This window comes from Marmota flaviventris, chromosome 1 (genome assembly GCF_047511675.1).
Source record: "Marmota flaviventris isolate mMarFla1 chromosome 1, mMarFla1.hap1, whole genome shotgun sequence".
In the NCBI taxonomy this organism is placed as follows: domain Eukaryota; kingdom Metazoa; phylum Chordata; class Mammalia; order Rodentia; family Sciuridae; genus Marmota; species Marmota flaviventris.
In genome coordinates this window covers 177,014,790-177,037,897 of record NC_092498.1, presented here as the reverse complement: position 1 = coordinate 177,037,897, position 23,108 = coordinate 177,014,790, and the positions used below count along the sequence as shown (strand labels likewise).

At 43.5% G+C, this 23,108-nt stretch overlaps 1 protein-coding gene and 1 pseudogene across 1 annotated transcript; both read right to left on the bottom strand.

Moving 5' to 3' along the window:
* Nucleotides 1-15,215: 15,215 nt before the first annotated feature.
* Nucleotides 15,216-17,113, bottom strand: LOC139707666 (solute carrier family 25 member 36-like). Its single transcript, XM_071619264.1, has 2 exons — nt 16,573-17,113; nt 15,216-16,469 (listed from the first exon to the last, which is right to left on the bottom strand). The coding sequence occupies exons 1-2, from the start codon at nt 16,955-16,957 to the stop codon at nt 15,919-15,921; spliced, it is 936 nt and encodes a 311-aa protein (XP_071475365.1). The 5' UTR covers nt 16,958-17,113; the 3' UTR covers nt 15,216-15,918.
* Nucleotides 17,114-21,575: 4,462 nt separating this feature from the next.
* On the bottom strand, nt 21,576-22,486 carry LOC114083625 (U6 snRNA-associated Sm-like protein LSm4 pseudogene; annotated as a pseudogene).
* Between the last annotated feature and the right edge of the window lie 622 nt (nt 22,487-23,108).

The window sequence follows — 23,108 nt, the reverse complement described above, 5'->3', positions numbered from 1 at the left end:
AACAGAAGTAGAGTCTAGTGATAACATTCATCTGCAGTTTTGGTTTCTCCTATTGGAAACCGAGGCCTCACCCATATTAAGCAAGCATTCTCCCACTGAGCTGCATCCCTAGCCCTAATCCAATCTGGTACCAGGGATGGAACCCAGGGGTGCTCCACCACTGAGCCACACACCCAGCCTTTTTTTATATTTTATTGAGAGGCAGGGTCTCCTTGAGTTGTTTAGGGCCAAGTTGCTTAGTGGCCAAGCTAAATTGCTTAGAGCCTCACTAGGTTGCTGAGGCTGGCTTTGAAGTGGTGATCCTCCTGCTCCAGCCTCCCAAACTGCTGGGATTCCAGGTGTCACCCTCACACCCGACTCTCCTCTGCATCTTGATGGTGCTCTGATCATAGACTCCCATACCCCACGCACCCACCCACAGCCTGACTCTTTGGCCTTCCAACTGCCCAGGCTGGGAGTCTGCACAACCAAGTCCAGGCCTCAGTTTGCTCCTGCACAGTTCTGGGAGGCCTGTTGCTGTGCCCTGCCCTAGCAAGGAGCCACCGATGTCCTAGCACCACTGCCTTCCATCTTTTGGGAGCCACTTTCTTTTCCAGTGGTGCGCCTGGTTCCAGGCCTTGCCCAGCGGCTCTCAGAGCAATCTGGACGCCACACCTTCTGTTTCTCCTAAGGCTCCCGGGATTCCTTTTCAGCCAGGTTCCCCGGCAGAGCCATACCCCCAGGCCTCTAGTGTTCAGAAGCCATGTCAATGCAGCCAGCTCGCTGTTTACATCTGCATTTCCAAGGCCCAATTTACATTAAAATTAAATTAAATTATAATGCCTCCCTCAAATACGGGAGACTCCACCCGTATTTGAGGGAGGCCTTTTGGCCCACTATAAGGACTGGCAGTCACATCCTACTGGGCCTCATTCCTTGGCTTCTAAGGGTGACCCCACATGACCTCACCTTTTCTTCTTGTCCTTGCTCCTTCCTTACCCAGGTGGGAAGTCCATCCAGGCCACTCTGTAACCTACAGGGCTAAGTGCACTTTGAATAGCCCCTGTCCTGGTGTTCCACCCTATTGCTAACCCCAGCCAAGTGAAATATAGGCAATGGAAATTGTTGTCTGTCAATTTGGCAAAAAAATTGAAAATAGTAGCCCAGGTTGCAGAGAGAGAAGCCATCTGACACACTGCTGGTGGAAGTGTAAATTGGTGTCACCTTTTCAGTGAGCAGTTTCAAGAGCTTTAAAGCAGGTCTACACTCTAATGCAATAATGATTGTTACAGGAATCTGCACTCAAGTAACATTTGCAAATCTGGATTAACACATACGTAAAGCTATTCATCAAAAAATAATAACTTAAGGGGCTGGGTTTGTGGCTCAGCTTTAGAGAGCTTGCCTAGCACATGCTGGTTCGATCCTCAGCACCAAATAAAAATAAAATAAAGGTATTGTGTCCAACTACAGCTAAAAAACAAAATATTTTTTAAATTAATAACTTAAATGTTCAACGTTAGAAAACAGAATAAATAAACTATGTACAACTTGTAAGCATGTTTTGAAAGATGTATAATGATGTGGAAAATGCTCATGCTATAATGTCAGTTAAAATGTCCCAGGAAGAATACGGGCTGGGGTTGTGGCTCCGTGGTGGAGTGATTGCCTAGCATGTGAGGCACTGGATTCGATCCTCAGCAATGCATAAAAATAAATAAAATAAAGGTCCATTGACAACTAAAAAAAAAAAAGTAGGCAGAATACCAAGTCATATACAGCATGATCCTTAATGGATTTGGGTACAGTACTGGGGATGAAACCCAGGACCTTGAAATGCAAGGCAAGAACTCCACCACTGAGCTACACCCCCTAGCCCTCTATAAAGTGTTGAGACAGAGTCTTACTCAATTGCCCTGGCTAATCTCAACATTATAATCCTCCTTCCCCAGCCTCCCAGAGTAACTGGGATTATAGATGTGTGACACCATGCCCAGCCCTGATTGTTGTTTTTTTTTTTTTAGGAAAATTATAAATACTCCAATAGAAAAGCTAGAAAGAAATCAACCAGTTGCTCACAGCATCTGACTATGTGTGTGATTCTAGTGAATTGTGATAATGAAAAATACTTGTACAGCACTATGATGGGCCAGTCACTCTTCTCAGCACCTTACATACATTTATGTATACTTACTCCTTACAACCACCCTGCAAAATAAATATCACATTATCCCCATTGTACAGATGAGGAGACCGAGGTGCAAAGAGGCAAAGTGATTTGCTCCAGGTCACACAGTTAGTGTTTTCCTTCTTTGTCTTTGTTGTGATTTTCCAGTTTCTCCACTAGGAGTATGTTTGGGTTTTTTAAGCAGAACCAAAGTGCACAGGGATAAAACTTGTTAAGAATCATCAAAGGGCACTGCTGGCTTGCAGCATCTCCCTTCCTCGCTGGATACAGCTGTACTCACTGAGCAGTCTGCTTGGATGGTGGCCCTCCTTGTCATGTGGACAGGGCCCTAGTCTTTGATGTCTTCTCTGGGTTCCCATCCAGATGCAGGTACATACTACTAGCCACAGAGTGTCCAGGGACTGCCCCTGCCCCTGTGGTTTGAGCCTCTTGGGTCCTGACCCACCACACCACCTACTGGCCTTGCTCCCTGCACAGAAGACCCGCTCTGCCAGCTGCTTTCTGGTTGCCCAGCTCCGCCCTTTATAGCTGCAAATTGCAGAGGCTGGCAGCATGCTGCTTCACTGCTCAGCCTCTTCTCAGGGATGGTGAGGCAGAGGACATACGTCCTCGGGAATCTGCCTCTCTCTGAGTCCCACAAAGATACAATGGGAGCCGGACACAACTGTGTGTGTGTGTGTGTGTGTGTGTGTGTATACACACATGTGCCTAGAATTCCAGCTCCTTGGGAGACTGAGGCAAGAGGATCGCAAGTTCAAGGTCAGCCTGGGAAATTCAGCATGAACCTCACCCTAAAGGAAATAGAAGTTGTGGGGGTGCCGTGAGGCCTTTGGCAGGCCAGAGCAGGACCATCAGATCCTACTGGAGGGAACTTTGCCAGTTATCCTTCCAGAAGCAAGAACGAAAAATGGAGTCTAGGAAAAACTATCATTGAAAGCCTGGGATCTAGTCCTGGCTTATGATCTAACAGATGGTGTGACCCTAGCAAGGCCCTTCCCTTCTCTGTGCCCCCATATATTTCTCTGGAAAATACCAATAACAGTGACCCATCATACCAGGCATCCTGAAAATCAAGGGACAGCTACATTAGGTGGGGATCACATTTTGCATATGTAGTGACAGGTATGGGTGTGTCACAGGAGGAGTTCCCATAAAGGGAAACTCGATTCAGGACAAGTGGGGTCCTTGGCATAGATAACAGAAAAGAATTTCAGCATGCACCAGTCAGAGATATAGATTGATTTAGGAAATCAGAGACACATTCACGAGAGGATAAGGACCATCTCCAGAGGGACAGTCAGCAACCTGTTAGTATGGGGTGTTAATATTTACAAAGAGACAGTTACTAGGGACTGAAGTAGAGGTGGTGTCAGGACAGAATGGCACAATTTCACACCAGTTTTCCCTGCACTCACATATTTCCCTTAAGTTACTTTTCTTCCCAGGCCAGGGTTTGGGTCAAGGGTGTGAGCCAAGGCTGCCCGCTAAGAACAGGAGCGCAGTTGCTCATGGATGCTTATTTTGTATTTCAAAGGTTCATAGGCATTTCCTGCATTCCAACGGCTCTTGGGAGCTTCTCTTTTGAGATTCTATATTTTTATTGTACCCCCCCAAATTCCTGGCTCACCCTGGTTAGGAAGCTGAGAATTTGGAGCCAGTATATCCTCCTTTCCAAGGCTCCTTTGCCTTACCTGTGTAAGGCTGGGGTGGCACATCTTGAACAACCTAAATAATGCCATTGAGCGCACTTCCTAGAAAAGTGCATAGTACTCCAGTATCTTGTGACATTTCAAGAAGGCCTTTCACTTCATGAGTCTCTGTCACAGGCTCCCTCCAGGCTAAGCAACCCTGCCACGGCAGAAGGTTTTTGTTTGTTTGTTTGTTTGTTTTGGTTTTGGTTTTTGAATTAAACCTAGAGGTGCTTAACCACTGAGCCACATTCCCAGCCTTTTTTTATTTTGAGACAATTTTTTTTTTTTAAATTTTGAGACAGGGTCTCACCCACTTGTTTGGGACCTTGCTAAGTTGCTGAGGCTGGCTTGAGACTCTCATGCTGTAAGGGTAAAAGAAATTGAAGTTAAAGCGTAAAAGTTAAAGGGTAAAAGACCGGGTGTTGTAAAGTTTCTAAGCTGCAAGGTCTGAGTTAAAATGTAAAGGATTAGGTATTGTTAGGTTTCTATGCTACCTGCAAAACCTGAAATTTCTGTAGCTGTTAAGACAATGCTTGGAACTGCCCAGTAAATATTTCCCCTATTTGGATTGTTTAATAAGGGCTCTGTGTGGTCGCACATAGGCATTGCAGTGCCTGGACCAATCAGTTTAAATGTAACCCCCTCCTTAGGAATGACCTATCACTCCAGCCTGACCTGTTCCCGCCAATGAATGAACCAATCATGTTTAGGAGTTGTTATCCAATTTTCCCGCGCCTCATGATGATTTGTTCTGATGTATACAAAGCCCTCCACCCTCCCCAAAAAGTGTACTTAAGCAGTGCTCAGCCGCTGCTCGGGGCTCTGGGCTGCTCTCCCTTCTTGAGTGGGCACGGAGCCCCAGCATGCTGGTTCAATAAATCCCCCCCTTCTGCCAATTGCTTGAGTGGACACTTGGTGGTCTCTTTCTCCGATGTTTCGCGAGATCCTTACAATGCTTCAGCCTCCTGAGTAGCTGGGATTCCAGGTGTGCACCACCACTCCTGGTTTATCTCCTTCCCTAGCTTGCCTTCTGGGTGAAGCAGCCTCTGCTCACACACCTACATTGATGGGGATCTCATTCCCTTCCAAATGATGGGGTTCCAGTTTCTGCAGAATTCTGACTTAGGCTCAGCTGAAACCCGCCCCCTGGTGCATTTGTTGGAGGCTTCCCTGCCGAAGTAGCTTGAGAAATACCTGTTGCTAGGTGTGCACAGGACTCTGGGTTATCTGGATAAGAGTTAACATTTCTGCTGCTGCTCCTAAGAGTGTTCTGCTTCATAAAGTTGTCTTCTAGGTAAGAAACACTGCAGCCAGATGATCTGTCTGTTCACCTTCTCCCTGAGGAAAGGGGGCAGCTGGGGGAGCTTGACCAGCCATCTTTCCCCCAGGATGCAAACCTCAAAAACTCTCCCCTCCCTGACCCCAGCATAGGATAACATCAGGAATCCTAACAGTACCTCCCACTGGGGCACAAAGGGTTAATGAATGAATATTTAAAACCTAGGATGGATCAAGCATTAGTTCTCTTCCTGTCCCACTTCCTATGCTATACATTTTCAGTGGCACAGAGTTAGTGAGAAACAACTAGAATGAGCCATTATTGACCATTTATTAGGATTATGTTCCAGGCATGTTAAAATTTTTCCTTATTTCTTCCTTTTTCTTGTTTTCTTACTCTTCCTTTCCTTTCCTCTCCATCCCTCCCTCTCTTTCTCCCTCCCTTCCTCCCTCCATTCCTTCCTCCCTCCATTCCTTCCTTCCTTCCTTCCTTTCTTGTACTAAGGATTGAGTTCAAGAACCCTCTACCACTGAGCTACATCCCCAGCTTGTTTTATTTTGTATTGGTTTATTTATTTTCTGGTACTGGGATTTGAATCCAGGGGTGCTCTAACACAGCCCCTATTTAAAACTTTATTTTGAAACAGGGTCCCACCAAGTTACCCAGGCTGGACTTGAACTTGTGTTTCTCTTGCCTCTGTCTGCCAAGTGGCTGGAGTTCCAGATGTGCACCATTGCACTGAGCTGGGCATGTTTGCTTTAGAGAAGAAACTCATCAATAGAGTCAACTTATTGCCAAGCTTACATAGCTGGTAAAATGTTACAAGGGATCTGAACCCAGGTCTGGCTTCCCTAAGTCCATGATTTTTTTTTAATGTTTATTTGTAAGTTTTAGGTGGACACAATATCTTTATTTTATTTTTAAGTGGTGCTGAGGATTGAACCCAGGGCCTTATGCATGCTAGGTGAGCACTCTACCACTGAGCCATAACTCCAGTCCTAAGTCCATGTTCTTACATCTGCTCCATCAGCGATTCCCGGTCATGGGAGGGACGATGATACTTTGCTGTATAAAGCAACTTTTCCTTTAAGATTCCTTAAGGGCCACTATTTAGATGGTTCTATTAAAAAAAAAGAAAAGGAGTAAAAGGTCAATGAATTCCCCTACTCCCAATCCTCACCAAACTGTGTTAGGAGTAACTCCCCCAACCCCCTTCCTGACTTTCAATCCTTGGCTTTCCCATGGGTGAGAATGTGGCTGTGGAAAGGGTCTGGGCCTGACTTCTAGGCCTGGTGTGTAATGGCTGGATCCATGCATTTCCAATAAACAAGAGGCCCCTCCTGGCTTGTCTGGAAAGGACCAAATGGCTTGAGCATTCAGGTAGGCCAAGAAGGCCTATGGAAGGAAAAATTTGCTCAGCTCATCTCAAGAGAAACACATACTTCTTGAGTGGCCGGTGAAGCATTTGGTGGCCTAGGCTGAGGGGAGAACAAGGTGGAGTGTCAAAGAAGCCTTGGAACAAAGGTGACACAGAGCTGGAGTACGGTTTGCATGAGGCCTCTGGGGCCCTGTGCTGTGAGGGAAATGGGGCTGTGGTGTCTGTCTGGGCTGCCCTCTAAGGCGCTCTCAGTCAGCCTCAGCTTGGAGGCTCAGAGGTTTGGCCACAGCCTCACTCAGCTACCAGGGAGGCATTCCCGTGCCTCCCCAGGGCAGACCTGGCAGGCTGCTGCCTGGAAGCTGGGGAGAAGTGACCTGGGGGCAGTTCCTGAAAGAAGGCACTTCCCAGGTCCTTGGGGGCCTGTCCTGGGGGAATGCTGCTCTCTGTGTTCCAGGGATGGTGATTGAGGCTAAGGCCTCCCTCAGCCCACCCAGGGCCAGTCTCCCATAGGAGCATGGGAGGCGTGTGTATGTCTGTTGATCTGTATATGTATGTGGGTCCACAGATCCCTGGGGGGACACATGTGTGTATGCATCACTGTGTGTGTATACACTCATGTGGACACACAGAGGCCCAGTGAGGGTGAGGGCTGTATGTGTGCGTATGTCTTTGTGTATGTTTCTTTAACAGAAGGGAAAGGAAGAAGAAAGTCCAAAGCTCTGAAAGACTTTGGCTTTGGGAGGAGCCAGACCGGTGGGGCAGGTGTAGGGAGCAGGCAGGCCAGGGGCCTGATTGGAACCAGACTCAGCAAGGAGGGGCTGTAAATGTTTTTTTTACTGCCTGTCCTGACAAATTTATGTCACAGCCACTCCATTATCCTGGGGGGGTGGGGGGTGGGCAGCCTCTTGCAGGTGCCTGTGGTTCTGGGCTTTCCTGGGCATCCAGCAACCACTGTGGGGGTCCCCTGGGCCTCTCCCAGTCCCGGGATTTAATGGATCCCATCCTGTGATATCCTGTGGCTGACAGGGAAGCTCCCTGCATGGGTGGATGATGACAAGAAAGAACTCCTTCAAATAACAGCCTTCCTTCCCACAGAGCCTGGATGTGGTGGCCAGGTTGGGGGCATTAGGGACCGAGAGGGAGGAGGGGTTATGCTCCGCTCAGCAACACATACTGCCCTCTCTTTTCTCAGTGGATGTGTGTGTGTGCAGCAACAGAGCCCACATCAGAAAAGGTCAAGATGACCCCTAAAGTAGATTTGGAAGATCATTTGGAATGCAGATGGAAACCCAAGCCCACATAGGGGAAAGGAATTGCCCAAGGTCATACATAAAGCAAGGGAGTCAAGGGCGTGTGCATGTGTGAAAACTAGATTCTGCTATCTTGTCTGATGAGGCCTTCCTTCCTCATCTTGCAGTTTGAAATCTGCCTCAAACCTACAGGCTTGCCATGTCTCTTCCCTCCCTGCCCATCCAGGACCTCCTTCCCCATATTTCCCCAACTCCCCACCCCTCTTATTGAGGATTGAATCCAAGAGCATTCTACCATTGACCTACACCCCCAACCATTTAAAAAACAAAACAAAACAAGATCTCTCTAAGTTGCTGAAGCTGGCTTCAGTTTTCCTGTCTCAGCCTTCCCAGTAGCTGGGACTACAGGCAAATGCTACCATATCCAAGTAGTCTTTTTTCTAATCATGTTACAGTGTCTTTAAATTTTATCCCTGGTTATCTTTTGTTCTTAAGAAAGATAAGGCCTGAATTACAGGGTCTGCTTTGATTTAATCCCTGCCTACCTCTCCATCCACATCTTGTACCAGGCTCCTAAGCTCCATCGTACCACAGGGCCTCTGCACATGCTATGCCCTCTAGAACGATCTTCTCTTCCTTTTTCTGTTGGTCAACTCTTACTGTAGAACAAAATTCAAATATCTGTCACAGAGATGTCCCTGAATTTTCCTGGCTAGAACTGTTTCTCAATTTTTCACTGTCATGTCACTGTGGACTTCTTCCCTCTATTTCTCATTCTTGCAATTTTACCTGGTTGGATTCTTTTGTGACTAATAGCAACCTTCCCCCCAAAACACAAATCTCCATGAGGAGAAGAATCACAGTTTCTTCTGCTTATTGATACTGTCCTAATGCTCAGCCCAGGCCTGGAAAATAGCCACCACAGTGACAAAGACATCAGAAGCCAATGTTTAAGACTTACCATGTGCCAGGCACTCCACCAAATGCTTTATGTCAAATAATGGATCTAATCTTCAGTTCTTCTTGAGGTGTTTACCATCATTATTCCCATTATTCAGATGAGCAAATTGGGAAACAGAGAAGTTAAATAACTATACCAAGGCCACACAGTGAGTAGCAAAGCTGGGGTTTAAATGCAGGTAGCCTGGCTCAACCTGTTCTCAACCTCTATCACTGTAAGAATTTGATGATAAATATTTGTTGACTGTATGCTCTTATCTGAATCTCCCCAACTTTAACTGTTGGGGGGGGGGTGCTAGCCCTTGAATACCTCCCTGAATCTTTAGGTGGCCCCTGCCCTAGAATTCCCTGCCAGCTGCCCATAATCATTCCTTCTGTGTCTCCTATCCTAGACTCCTCTGCGTATACTGCTTGCCCTCTTCAGCCTCCTTGGATGAGATGCAAAGTTGTTAGGGCTGGTGAAGACCCCTAAACACTGGCTCTGGTCTGGCTTCTCCAGCAGTCTATCAAGCTGCTCTCCTGGACTCAGGCTCCCCTGTGTCCCAGCCACTGGACAGGTTACTTGACCTCCCCCAGCCTCACTTTCCTCTTCCATATAACCCAGTTCCTCACAGTATTGCAGGTGGGTGAATGGGATTCAGTGAGTTCATAACCTGGGGATGTTTGGTGACTGCAAAGCACAAGATCAATACTAATTCTCACTTGTGTCATTATAAGTAACAATAAGTTTCATCGTAAACAGAAACTCTCCATAGCTGGGCGCCCCAGAGCCCAATGGAGACAGAAAACAACACCGCCTAGTATTAGTAGGTCCACTCCATGTCCCCTTCCTGACCCTGGCCCTGTGACTGCCTTCTCACTCCCACCAGAACCCAAAACAGCTTTTGGGCTGCTTAGGAATTCCAGGCCCTGCATGGTGGGGCACAGGTGGAACCCTGTCCCCCAGCTTCACCTCCCTGTCAGCTCCCCCGCCAGCTTTGCAGTTTCTCTGCCAGGCCAAGGACAGGGGACACACTGCCCCCACAAGCCCCCAGGCCCCAGAGCCCTGCCCCTCCCCCACCGTGGCATCTTCAACAGAGCTCAGTCTAGGGCTCTTGGTGGGGGGGTGGCAGTGGGCTGGGGAGGGCCACCGAGAGAAGGGGGCTACAAAAGCTGTGCCTTGCTTTCCCAGTGGCCTCCCCAGGGCCAATGAATGCACAGAGCCACAGCCAGGGGGGGCAGCCATGTGCGTTCATTTTCCTCTGTGTGTTTTCTGTTTAGATCGATGGCTAAGTTCTGTTTGGGGCATCTGAGGGCGGATGGGGTCTGGCAGGTAAGGATTTCTGGGGCCACCCATCTCTGCCAGTCCCTGCAGCAGCAAGAAGATCCCTTCTCTCCTCCATGGCTGGCCCTTCTGTTCCCTTCCTCACTCTTTTCCTTTCCTGTTTTCTTTCTTTCCTGCTGTCTCTATCTATCCCCCTCCCCCAGCCCCACTCATTCTCTTGTGTCTCTGTCTCTTTCTCTCTGTCCCTGATTGATTCTGTCTCCAGGTGTCTTTCATTCAGGGGTTCTCTCTGTCTGCTTTATCACCTTCTATTTCTATTTCTTCTTCTCTGTCAATCAAAAAGAGAAAAGGAAAACCAAGTCCTCAGCACTGGAAGGACCAGCCTCTGCCATTAACTCTCCCTGAGTGAACTTCAACGTAAACATTTCCGAGCCTCAGTTTCCCCACCCCACAATGAAGGCTCTACCTTAACTGTGCACTGAAATGGAAGTGGGGGAATCTCACCAGTGTGTCTTCATTCCATGCAGGAACTCAGAGGGAGGGCCAGGTCCCCTTCTCCGCAGGAAGCAGGGTCCCCACCGTGCAGTCTGGACAAGAGAGGGGGAGGGCAATGGAGCACCTCCTTGGGTAGTGAGGACTTATGGGAAAGGGCAAAGATGGAGGAGACTGCTTCAGCCAGTACCAGAACCTAGTCCAGAAAGTCCAAGGCACAGATTTGGAGCTTGGAGTCTGGAAAGATTGAGGTGCTGATCTAGCAATGGCAGATGGGATTACAGAACAGAGGACCTGGATTTTTTGTTTATTTATGTGGGGGTGGTACCAGGGATTGAACTCAGGGGCCCTCGACCACTGAGCCCCATCCCCAGTCCTATTTTTTATTTTATTTAAGACAGGGTCTCACTCAGTTGCTTAGAGCCCCACTTTTGCTGAACTCAGCCTCCTGCCTCAGCCTCCCATGTGCCAACAGGATGACAGGTGTGTGCCCGGCCAGAGCACAGGTCCTGACTTTGATGGTTCTTCTACTTTGCATACCACTCTGGATTAGGCCAAAGGACAGGTCCCTCCATCTTAAACCTTACTTCTCCTCTCCTCTTGGCATCTACCCACTACTCTGTAGTGACTTGAGGGTGAATGAGTCTTAGCTATGCAGTGTCCCACGTCTCTGCATTGCTTTCTCATTTGGTCCCTCAGGCACCTCCAACTTCACTATAGACCAAATCAAACTCACTCTCCACTCCCACCCCCACCTCTTCCTCCTCCCTGGTTTCCTCCCAGGAGCTCAGTCTCAGACTCTGCCTTCCCCATCCCTTCTCAAATCCAGTCCAGCCCTGTGCCATGCAGACTTGGCCTCCTTCCTCTCCTTCCACAGGACCCTGCTGCCCTAGCTCCTGCTGGCACCATTCCTGTGTCACCATCCCCAACTCTGCCTCCATACAGTTGCCAAGGCAACCACAATTTGGGGTACTAGGAGTAATTTCAGGGTTTTGGCTATTACATATAAGATAGTTAGAAACATTCTTTTGTGTGTCCTTTGGAATAGAATTGTCAAGCCACAGATAAGCACAGAGTCATCTCTTGGTATCCACAGGGCATTGGTTTCAGGACCCCACCAATACCAAAATGCACAGATGCTCAAGTCCCTTATGCAAAATGGCATAGTGTTGCATATCTTATTTAAGTCATCTCTAGATAACGGCAATGTCAATTCTATGTAATAATTAGACTGTGTTGCTTAAGGAATAATGCCAAGAAAAAATTTTCTAAATGTTCAGAGCAGATGCAATTCCCCCGCAATATTTTGGATCCTCAGTTATCTGAATCCACGGGTACACAACCCATGGCTATGGAGGGTAAGCTGTCTTCGGCTTCAGCAGATGCTGTCTCACAGGTTTCCAAGAGTGGTACTGATGCCTACTCCTGCCAGCAGTGTGTGAGCATTTTGGTGGCTTCTCGGTCATTTCTGTTTTCTTTCATCTTACTCACAGCAATGGGTTTATGGTGGCATCTTATTATGGTATTAATTTTCATTTTTCTTTTTGATTAAGTGGAGCACATTTTCATATGTTTATTGACTATCTATTTTTTAGTTGTAGTTGGACATGATACCTTTATTTTATTTATTGATTGATTGATATGTGGTGCTAAGGATCGAACCCAGGGCCTCACACGTGCTAGGTGAGTGCTCTGCCACTGAGCCACAAGCCCAGCCCCTATTGGTAAATCTTGATATTCCTTTTTTTGTGAAGTGTGTCATTCCTTCACACATTTTTCTATTGTTTTGTCTAATATAATTTGAATTGTGAGTCTTTTATCAGATATGTCTTTGCAAATATTTTATCCTATTCTGTGGGTTGTCTTCACTTTCTTAATGCAGCCTTTTGATGCACAGAAATTCTTTCTTTTAACATAGTCCAAATGATAAAATTTTTCCTTCATAGATATCATGTTCCCATTTTGTTTAAGAAAAGTGTCTACTTCAGAGTTGCAAAGGTGTTCTCTTACGTTTTCTCTTTTCATTAGTATTATTTTATTTAAAAATATATTTTAGCTGTAGATGGACAGAGTACCTTTATTTTATTTATTTAATTTTATGTGGTGATGAGGATTGAACCCAGTGCCTCACACATGCTAAGCAAATGCTCTACCACTGAGCCCCACAATCTAGGCAAGTGCTTTACCACTGAGCCCCATAATCCCAGCCCCAGCCCATTCTTATTTTATTTTTTGATTTTTTTCTTTTCTTTTTCTTTTTTTAGGTACTATGGCATTCTACCACTGAGCTACATCCCCAACCATTTTTTTCTTTTTTTAATTTTGAGACAAGGTCTCCCTAAATTGCTAGAGTCTCACTAAGTTGCCCAGGCTGGCCTTGAACTTGTGATCCTCCTATCTCCACTCTCCAGAGTTCCTGGGATTATAGGCACATACCAATCTGCCTGGCCTTAGTTCATTTTTAATTGACATATAATTGTACAAATATATGAGACACGATGTTGAGACCTAATATATATTCTGTAATGCTCAAATCATAGTAATTAGTATGTGTACCAAGTCAAATATTTATCCTTTCTTTATGGTGAAATATTAAAAATCCTCTTTTAACTATTTTAGTTTTTAGTTGTTTGTTTGTTTTTTATTTTGAGTTGTGGTCTTACTAAGTTGCTTAGGACCTCACTAAGATACTGAAGCTGGCTTTCAACTTATGATCCTCCTATCTTAGTCTCCCAAATCACTGGGATTACAGGTGGACACCACTGGAACTTGATGGATATTATTCTGAAAGCTTTAATGTGCTGCCTTTCACATTTACATCTGTAATTTATCTGACTGTGTGATGTAAGGTAAATATCAAGAAAAATATTTTTTTCCATGTGGCTATCTTACTGATGAGCACCATTTATTATTATTTTTTAAAGTATCCAGTGTCATCTGGTGTGTTGGTGCACACCTGTAATTCCAACAACTTGGGGAGCAGAGCCAGGAGGATAGTAAACTGAGGGTTAGCTTCAGCAAATTAGTGAGAACTTGTCTTAAAATTTATAAATAAATAAATAAATAAAACATCTGGGGATGTAGCTCAGTTGTAGAGTGTCAGCCTAGGACACCTGAAGCCCATGTATTAAATCCCTAGTATCAAAAAAAAAAGTATTTAATATGCTGCAGTGTTATTTTTTGTAATAGATAATAAATTAAGTGGTCATATATGTGAAGTTCTGTCTTTGAATTTTCCATTCTTTCTGTTTACCCATGTATATATCCTTGTGCCAGTATTATGATGCCTTAATTACTCAAACATTCTGGGTCTTGGTAGCTAACAATGAGAGTATTATAGCTATGTTCTTCTCCTTTAAGATTACCTGGGCAACAGGGGTGGTAGTGCATGCCTGTAATCCCAGCAGCTCGGGAGGCTGAGGTCAGAGGATCATGAATTCAAAGCCAGCCTCAGCAAAAGGGAGGCATTAAACAACTCAGTGAGATCCTGGTTCTAAATAAAATACAAAATAGTCCTGGGGATGTGGCTCAGTGGTTGAGTGTCCCTGAGTTCCATCCTCATTGCTCCCCAAAAATAGATTACCTGGGAAATTCTCAGCCCTTTTCAGACCATTCTGAATTTTAGGACCAATTTATCAATTCCACATGGAAAACTAATTGCTGGGGTTTTTGAGTTCATGGATTCATATGGGGATAAATGAGAATTGACATATTTATAATATTTCTAATTCATGAGTACAGTTTATCTCTTAATTTAAGTATTTTAAAATTTCTCTCCATCATGTGTTGTAGCTTTCAGTGGGGGAGATTTTCTACATCCTCCATTAGGTTTTATTCCTAAGAATTTGATACATATGATGTTAGAAATGGAAAGGTTTTTAAAGCCTTCTTTGTCTATGTTCTGGTGCTAGATAGAAATATAATTGATTTTTGCATATTAACCTCTTTTCTTGGCACTGAGGATTGAACCCAGGCCTTCAGGCATGCTAGATAATCATTCTACCACTGAGATACATCCCCAGCATGAGTCAATGCACCCAGCATGCATATCGACCTTCTAACCATTGGTCTTGCTAAATTCAGTTATCAATTCTTTTTTTCTTTTTTTTTTTTTCTCAACTGTAGAAGTTTTATAAACCAGTATAGCAACATCCATAGGCAAAAGTCCCTTGACATGGTATAACAGCAGACATCTCATAAGGGCCATATATAGAACACATTTAAAGTCTTAAAAGGTGCAGGTTACTTAATAGCAAAATTTAAAAGTTACATCCTGTCAACATATTTCACTCTAACTTGAATCTTTCTATGATAGACCATTCGAGAAAATAGGACAGAATAAATTTCCATCAGAAGTAACTGTTCATTTATAAACTCTAAGTCAATTAAGATCATTACCTTCTGAATCAGAGGGCTCCTCTTCTATAATGTTTATACTGTCCCACATTAATATCAGCTTTAAAAAAAAACTCATAAGGGCAAAACTGAAAATTACCATTTTCTCTACAAATAAATCTAATCTATACAGATCTGGAAATGATTCAAAGGTTTAGATTCTTAAAGTGATAGCAAGTAGAGAAAGATTCAGAAGTAGTAAAATTTTCTATTTAACTAAGTGATACTTAATTCAAGTCCATAACAAGTAAATTACTGAAAAGGCATTTGCATTCATTCATGTACCATAAAATTAGGTAAGATTTGAAGACACATTCAAGTCATTGAAATGGCCAAGAATTAATGTTTTACTAGTTTATTTTGCCAAACTACTGTGAGTTTGATATTCTAACAATTTAAAGTCCACATTATGCTCAACATCAAGCACCGGTTAGTTGTGGAAACCAAAACATCTTAATGCTAAAAGTACACAAGGTATTTAGACACAATTTCATTGGTTGTCAATAACAGTTAATTATTGATGCCAAATAGTTAAATTTAAAATACTGTGCCAGGTCCTCTCAGGAAAATGGGAAAATAATACTCAGGATCTATCTATTATTATTATTCTACAGTATTATAGGGATTAAATGCCAGAAGTTAGAAATTATGACTGTCAAATACTATATCTTTGGATAGTTGTAGTACAGTATATAATTAGGGATGGCTTTGTTTAGAGACTGAAAAAATGCTGATGGAACAACACTACACTCTGAATGCCATTACTCAACAAACACAACTGCATCTTGTGGACATGGTAGAGAAAATGGCAATTTTGAGAAGGAGTGCTTCTAAAGGCATTTCCTCAAGGGTAGCCAAGGATTGTTCACATTACTGAGAGACTAAGTAATGTGACATGGTTACCACCTCAATCACACTGCTGCTGAGGCACAGTTACATGTTCCCAACTACTTTCCTTCTGTCCACCATGCTGGCTTTGCTACTCCATGGTCCACTGTAATCTTTTTGGTCTTCCCTCTTTGTAGTGTGGCAGCCTTTGCTGCTATCCATTGAGTAGGTAGACCACCAATTCATAGGTGGCCATCATAATGGCTGTGTTTGGAATCTGTCTCACCAGGTGGGTTGTTAGACCACGGTAGAGAGATCCATAACCTTCTTCTTGAACAACCAAAGACAGTGTCTGAAAAAAAGATCTGTATTTTGTTCCCTCTTCACGTAGTCTTGTTCTTACAACTTCATGTGGATATGCTATAGTTGTGGCACAAGTTTTTGAGGTGGCAGCAGCTAGCATCATTCCCACAAAATCTGATGCTTCTTTCACCGACTCTTCACCATTTTCCATCACAGAAGCAGTTTTACATTCCAGTAGTTTTTGCTTTATACTTTCATAAATAACAAAATGGATAACAGTCTCTGATATGCCAGCGTATGAAGCAGACATGCCCCTATAAAATCCTCTGAGTCCATCTGTCCGATACACTTTACGAACACATTCAAAAGCACCCATTCGCTTTTCCCCACGGTTCCTTACATCTAGCTGTAACCGAGTCTTTATAAGCCAAATGGGGTTGGTTGCCGTGATTGCAGTAAAACGAGGTTTAAGTTAGTCCATATTTCTACAGGAAGTGACCTGCGGATGGGGAGCATGAGATGACACGATCTCACTCTTTTCTCGGGAGAAATGTACAGTAAATGCCTGCCACAGCAGCCGAAATCATGTGTACCTGGGTAGAATCAGGATCAAACACACCATTCAACGTTTCCTTGGAGTTTGAATAAGCAGCAAAGTATATTGCTCTGGAAGGGGCCACCCCCACTAAATTAGGGCCTAGTCCTCTGAACAAGGAGCGAGGCCCTTCTTTTTCCAAGATCACCTTTAGGCAATGGAGGGGTCCAGGAGACACGATGCGGTTGACGCTGGCTCCAGCCATGGTGTTCAGCTGAACTTCAGAGATGTAGAGTGTCACAGAAGATGACTGTAGCCATGTTTTTACAACTTCCAGTGGACATGTCAGAATGGCTCCCACTGTGCCGCCACATCCCCCAGCAAACAGATGCACCAGCGTGTCCCTCTGGCTCATTCTCTCTCCTGCATGTTCTCCGGGCGCTGAGGCGGGACGCGGATCCAGGTGCCCGCTATGGCCGGCGGCTTCGGTCCCCGAAGGAGCCGCACGACGCCCCCGTGACTGCGAGGGGAGCTGGCGGAGTCGCAGCTGCAAAAGGAACCCAGCGCAGCGCTCCCTCTCAATTCTTTTTTTCTACAGAGGCTTTTAGGTTTTCTGTGCACACAGTCATGTTAAATAGAAATAGCAATATTTTGGTACCAGGAATTGAACCCAGGGGTGCGTAACCACTGAGCCACATCCCCAGCCCTTTTTTATATTTTATTTAGAGACAGAGTCTCATTAAGTTGCTTAGGGCTTCACTAAGTTGCTAAGGCTGGCCCTAGACTCAAGATCCTCCTGACACAGACTCCCAAGCCACTGGGATTACAGCCATGCATCATCATGCCCAGCAGCAATTTCAATTTTTCATTCCAATTCATTTATTTATTGCATATGTGGGCTGGAATATCTAGCAAAATATTGAAAAGAAATGGGAGTGGGTACCCCGTCTCACTGTGCAGAAGCTTTCAAATTTTCACCACTAAGTATGTTGTTTGCTGAAGGGTTTTCATAGCTACTCCTTATCAGGTTGAAGAAACTTTCTTCTATTCCTAGTGTGCTAAGACTTTTTTCATAAATAAACATTGAATTTTGTAAAATACTTTTTATACACCTATCATGATTTTCTCCTTTTTTCCTATTATATGAATTATAATGATTGATTTTTTATTGTTTCACTACCCTTGAATTCCTGGATTATAGCTCACTTGGTCATGAGGAGTTATTCTTTGAATATATTGCTGGATTCTATTTGCTGATGTTTTAAATTTCACTTTATTTCATGATAATTGTGAATTCTAATGCAGTTGGTTACAAGAAATAATACAAAAATATCCCATGTACCCTTTCCACAGTTCATCCCAAGGATAACATCTGGCAAAAATATGTCACAACCAGGATATTGACATTGATATAGTCAATTTACAAAACAGTTCTATCACCACTAGGACCCTTTCAGATGGCTTTCATAGCCATACATACTTCCTGCCTGGTTCTACATCCTTTTAAACCCTGGTTAAATCTAATCTGTTTTCCAGTTCCAAAAGTTTGCCATGTCAAGAATATTACATGATGGCATAATAACTGCATGTAATCAAAGTGTGATTGCTTCTTCACTCAGTAAAATTCTCTGGATATTCATGGAAGCTATCACATAAGTTCCTTTTAATTGCTGGGTAATATTATGTGATGTGGGTGTGCCATTGTTTATTTAATTGTCACTCTTGGAAGGACATATGGACTGTTTCCAGTTTGGGGTTACAATAAAGAAAGCTGCTATGAACATTCATACACAAATTGTTTTGTGAAGGTTTGTTTTAAAATCTTTGGTATAGCTTGGCATGGTGGTACACACCTATAATCCCAGCAACTCTGGAGGTTGAGGCAGGAGGATTGCAAGTTTGAGGCCAGCCTCAGCAACTTGATAAGGTCTTAAGCAACTTAGTGAGGCCCTGTCTCAAAGTTAAAAAAAAAAAAGTACTGGGGATGTGGCTCAGTGGTAAAGTGCCCCTGGGTTCATTCCCTGGTACCAAGAAATAAGTAAATAAATAAGTAAATCGGTATAAATGCCTAAGAGTACACTTGCTGGGTCATATGGTAGTTGCATGTTCAATTTTATAAGAAACTTCCACAACTATTTTTTGCAGAGTGTACCATTTTATATCTCCAACAGCAAGCAATGTATGATTGTTTTAGTTTTTCTGCATTTGGTATTGTCACCATTTAAAAAAAAAATTAGCTATTGGATGGCTATGTAGTGATATCTCATTGTGGTTTGAATTTGCATTAATTTGCATTAATGATGTTGATTAACTTTTCATGTGCTTATTTGCCATCTGTATATCCTCTTTGGTGAAATGTCTCTTGATGTCTTTTGCCCATTTTCTAATTGGCTTGTTTGTTTTGTTTTATATTGTCTTGTTTTGTTTTGTTTTACTGTTGAGTCGTAAGAGTTCTTTATATATTCTAGATATGAGTGCTATGTCAATACATTGTGTGTAAATATTTTTTCTCAGTCTGTAGTTTGTCTTTTCATCCATTTTCAATTGCAGAGCATAACTATTTAATTTGATAAAGTCCAATTTATCCATTTCTTTACTTTCATGGACAATGCTTTTGATAAAAGCTGTCATGTATTGATTTTTTTAGTACTGAGGAATGAACTCAGAAGCTCTCCACCACTGAGCTACATCCCCAGAGCTTTTTATTTTTTTATTTTGAGATAAGAGTCTCACTAAATTGCCCAGGTTGGCCTTGAACTTGTTATCTTCCTGCCTCAGCCTCCCCAGGAGCTGGGCCTTTTAATCCCAGCTGCATCCACTTTATGTTTTATGTTTAATTCTGTGATTTGTTTTCAGTTAATTTCTTTGTAAGATTTTGGCCAAGATTTTTTTTTCCTGATAAATGTACAATTGCCTCAGCCTCATTTGTTATGTCTCTTTCCTCCATTGTGTTGCTTCTGCATCTTTGTCAAAAATGTGTTGGGCAGCCAGGTGCAGTGGTGCATGCCTGTAATCCCAGTGGCTTAAGAGGCTGAGGTAGGAGGAGCACAAGTTAGAGGCCAGCCTCAGCAATTTACCAAAGCCCTAAGCAACTTAGCAAGAATATGTCTCAAAATTTAAAAGTGCTAGGATGTAGCTCAGTGGTTAAGTGTCCCTATGTTCAATCCCAGTACCCCCCTCCCAAAGCAAAAACAAAACAAACAAACAAAAAAACGAGTAGGGCATATATATGTGGATCTGTTTCTGAGTTCTATATTCTGTTCCACTGACCTATCCATCACTCTCTCTGTCAGTACCACAGACTTAATTTCAGTAGCTCTGTAATAAGACTTAAAATCAAGTAGAATGATTCCTCCCACTGTGTTCTTCTTTTTCAAAATTGTCTTAGCTATCTTAATTCCCTTGCCTTTTCATATAAATTCTGGAATAATCTTGTCTATATCTACAAAAAAAGCTTGTTGGAATTTTGGTAATAATAGTATTAAAAACTGTATATCAATTTGGGAGAATTGACATATTTATTATGTAAAGCCTTGCAACCCATGAACACCTGCATGTGTCTCTCCATTTATTTCAATTTTCTTTGATTTCATTAGCATTTTGTGATTTTCAGCATACAAGTCCTGGATGTGTTTTGTTATATTGAAACCTAATTTTTTGAAGGGGGTAGCAGGGATTGAACCCAGGGGCACTTGACCACTGAGCCACATCTCCATCCCTTTTAATTTTTATTTAAAGTCAAGGTCTCACTAAGTTGCTTAGGGCCTCATTAAATTGCTGAGGCTGGCATTGAACACAGATTCTCCTGCCTCAGCCTCCTGAGCCACTGGGATTACAAGTGTGGTGACACCTGACTGAAACCTAATTTTTGTTATTGTTAGAGAGATTAGAAATGACATCACATTTTTAATTTTTATGTTCACACATTCATTGGTAGCATATAGAAATATAATTGACTTCTATGTTTGTCTTGTATCCTGTGACTTTTCTGAACTTATTTTTCCGTCATTCTAGGAGAGTTTTTGTAAAGTCCTTCAGATTTTCTATGTAAACAATTATGTCTTCTGTAAATAAGAACCAATTTACAGCTGAATGAGGTGGTGCATGCCTATAACCCCAGTGACCGGGAGGCTGATGCAGGAGGATGGCAAGTTTGAGGCCAGCCTTGGAAACTTGGAGAGACCCTGTCTCAAAATAAAAAATAAAAAGGTCTGGGGATGTAGCTCCATGGTTAAATGCCCCAGATTCAATCCCCAGTATCAAAAAAGGGAGGGGGATTAACTGTTTCCTGTCCAGTGTCCAATACATGTGCCCTTTCTTTTCTATTCTTTGCTTTGCTTTCTTTATTACTTTAAATCTTCCAGGATTATTTAAAAGAAAAGCAATGACACCAGACATCCTTGTTTTGTTCCCCAATCTAAGGTGAAAAGTATTGAGTCTTTCACCAGTAAGTAGAAGTATAATATCAGCAGTAGGAATTTGTAGATGGTCTTTCTCAAACTGAAGAAGTTCACCCACCTCCTAGGTTTTTTTAGTGTTATTATTATAAAAGGGCATTGCATTTTGTTGAATAATTTTTCTGTATCAATTGATGAATTTGTGGGATTTTTCTTTGTTGTTCTGGTAATATGGAGGGTTACACTCACTCATTTCTGATCATTAATCTAGCTTTGAAGTCCTAGAATAGGCCCCTCTTGGGGCTGGGGCTGTGGCTCAGTGGTAGAGCGCTTGCCTAGCATGTGTGAGGCACTGGGTTTGATCCTCAGAACCACATAAAAATAAATAAAGATACTGTGTTCATCTGCAACTAAAAATATTTTTGGAAAAGAATAGACCCCACTTGGATGTAACATATAATTCTTTTTCTCAATAAATATCTTTTTTTATTTTATTTTTTAAAATAATAATGCATTACAATTCTTATTACACATAGAGTGCAATTTTTCATATCTCTGTATATGAAGTATATTCACACAAATTTATGCCATTATACATTGTCTTTTTTTTGCATTACAATTCTTTTTTTTTGGTACTGAACTTGTCTTTGTTTTTATTTTTATAACACAAAGAGAAAGGAAGCAAAGGGGAACAGGCTCTGTGGCATCCGTCCTTTGTCCCTGCTGTTTGGAAAGGCGACCTGGGGGCTACGTTCAAGACGACTGGGGGCTGCAGACAAAAACTCGCCTTTCTTGGGCTCGAGGGGCTGGAGGCGGAAGGCTGAGCCTCCAGGGCCCTTGCCGCACCTTCCCCTCCTAGGGGGCTTCTCCCAGGACCAAGAACATCAGCGACATTCCCAACCGTACAACGACAACGTTGGTTTAAAAGACAAACAAAAAACCCATGGGGGGACTTCACCTAAAGAGGATCCCGCAATACAACGCGCACTGTCCCCGTGCCTGGCTCTTCCCTCCTCTCCGGGCCCGGGAGCTTGACAGCCACACCGCTGCCCGCGGCTTGGTGGGGAGGCGCTCACTGCTTGCCCGCCTGCCTGCCCGGCTTCTTTTCAGGTTGGCCTCGGCCCGTGCCAGGGATCCCGCCTCGGCCCCGGCCACCAAACACACCTCGCCCAGCGCCCCCCATGCCGCGGCCTTTCTGCTGCTTCTGCTGCTGCAAGCCACCGCGGCCCAGGCCCTTGGCCACCACCTCCTCCTTGACCATGTGGATGATCTCGTCGGGGATGCGCAGGTACTTGATGGTGCTGCCTCGAATGTAGCACTCGGGCATCCGCCAGAACTTGTCCCCATCCCTGGACGTGCAGATCACCTCCCGCAGGTTGATGTTCATCCAGTTGTCACAGCTCACCAGGTGCCCATTGTACGTCTCCCCATTCTTGAGCTCCACCAACATGGGGTGGTTCTGAGCTGTCTTCAGCAGCGATAAGGGAAGCATGTTGTCGGCGGGACCGGCTCGCCGGCCACTTCCGCCGCTGCCACAGCCGCTCACGCTCCTCCATTACAATTCTTAATACACATATATACCACAATTTTTCATATCTCTGTTTGTATATAAGATATGTTGACACCCAATTCAAGTCTTCATACATGTACTTTGTATAATGATGACCATCATATTCCACCATCCTTGCTAATACCCTTCCCCCTCCCTTTCCCTCCCACCCCTCTTGAAAATAAATATCCTTTATTTTTAAAAAAATCAATATTGTTAAGCACCAAAACTGTATGTGGTTACACTGCATGAAATATACGATTTTTTAAATATATTGCTGAAGAATAATTGTTGATACTTTGTTGATAATTTTTCTATTTTCATTTAAATATATATATATATTTTGTTTTTTTGGCGATGAGATCTTGCTAAATTTTCCATGCTAACCTTGAACTTGCAATCCTCCTGACTCAGCCTCCTGAGTTGCTAGTGCTCCAGGTGTGCACTACCAAACCCAACTTGCAGTTTTCTTTTTGTGTACTGTCTTTAATTTGGTCTTCCATTTTATGGAAGAGATAATATGGAATTTGTGTTAATTTTTTTTAAACTCTTGGTAGAATTGTCCAGTGAAAACAACTGGGCCTAGAGATTTCTTTTTCAGGTAGTTTTAAATTTCAAAT

Bases quoted from the DNA above. Each gene is read 5' to 3' on its own strand.
- LOC139707666 (XM_071619264.1), bottom strand. From the start codon at position 16,957: ATGAGCCAGAGGGACACGCTGGTGCATCTGTTTGCTGGGGGATGTGGC. The intron at 16,470-16,572 runs GCATTTACTGTA...AACTTAAACCTC, and splicing joins GATTTCGGCTGCTGTGGCAG to GTTTTACTGCAATCACGGCA.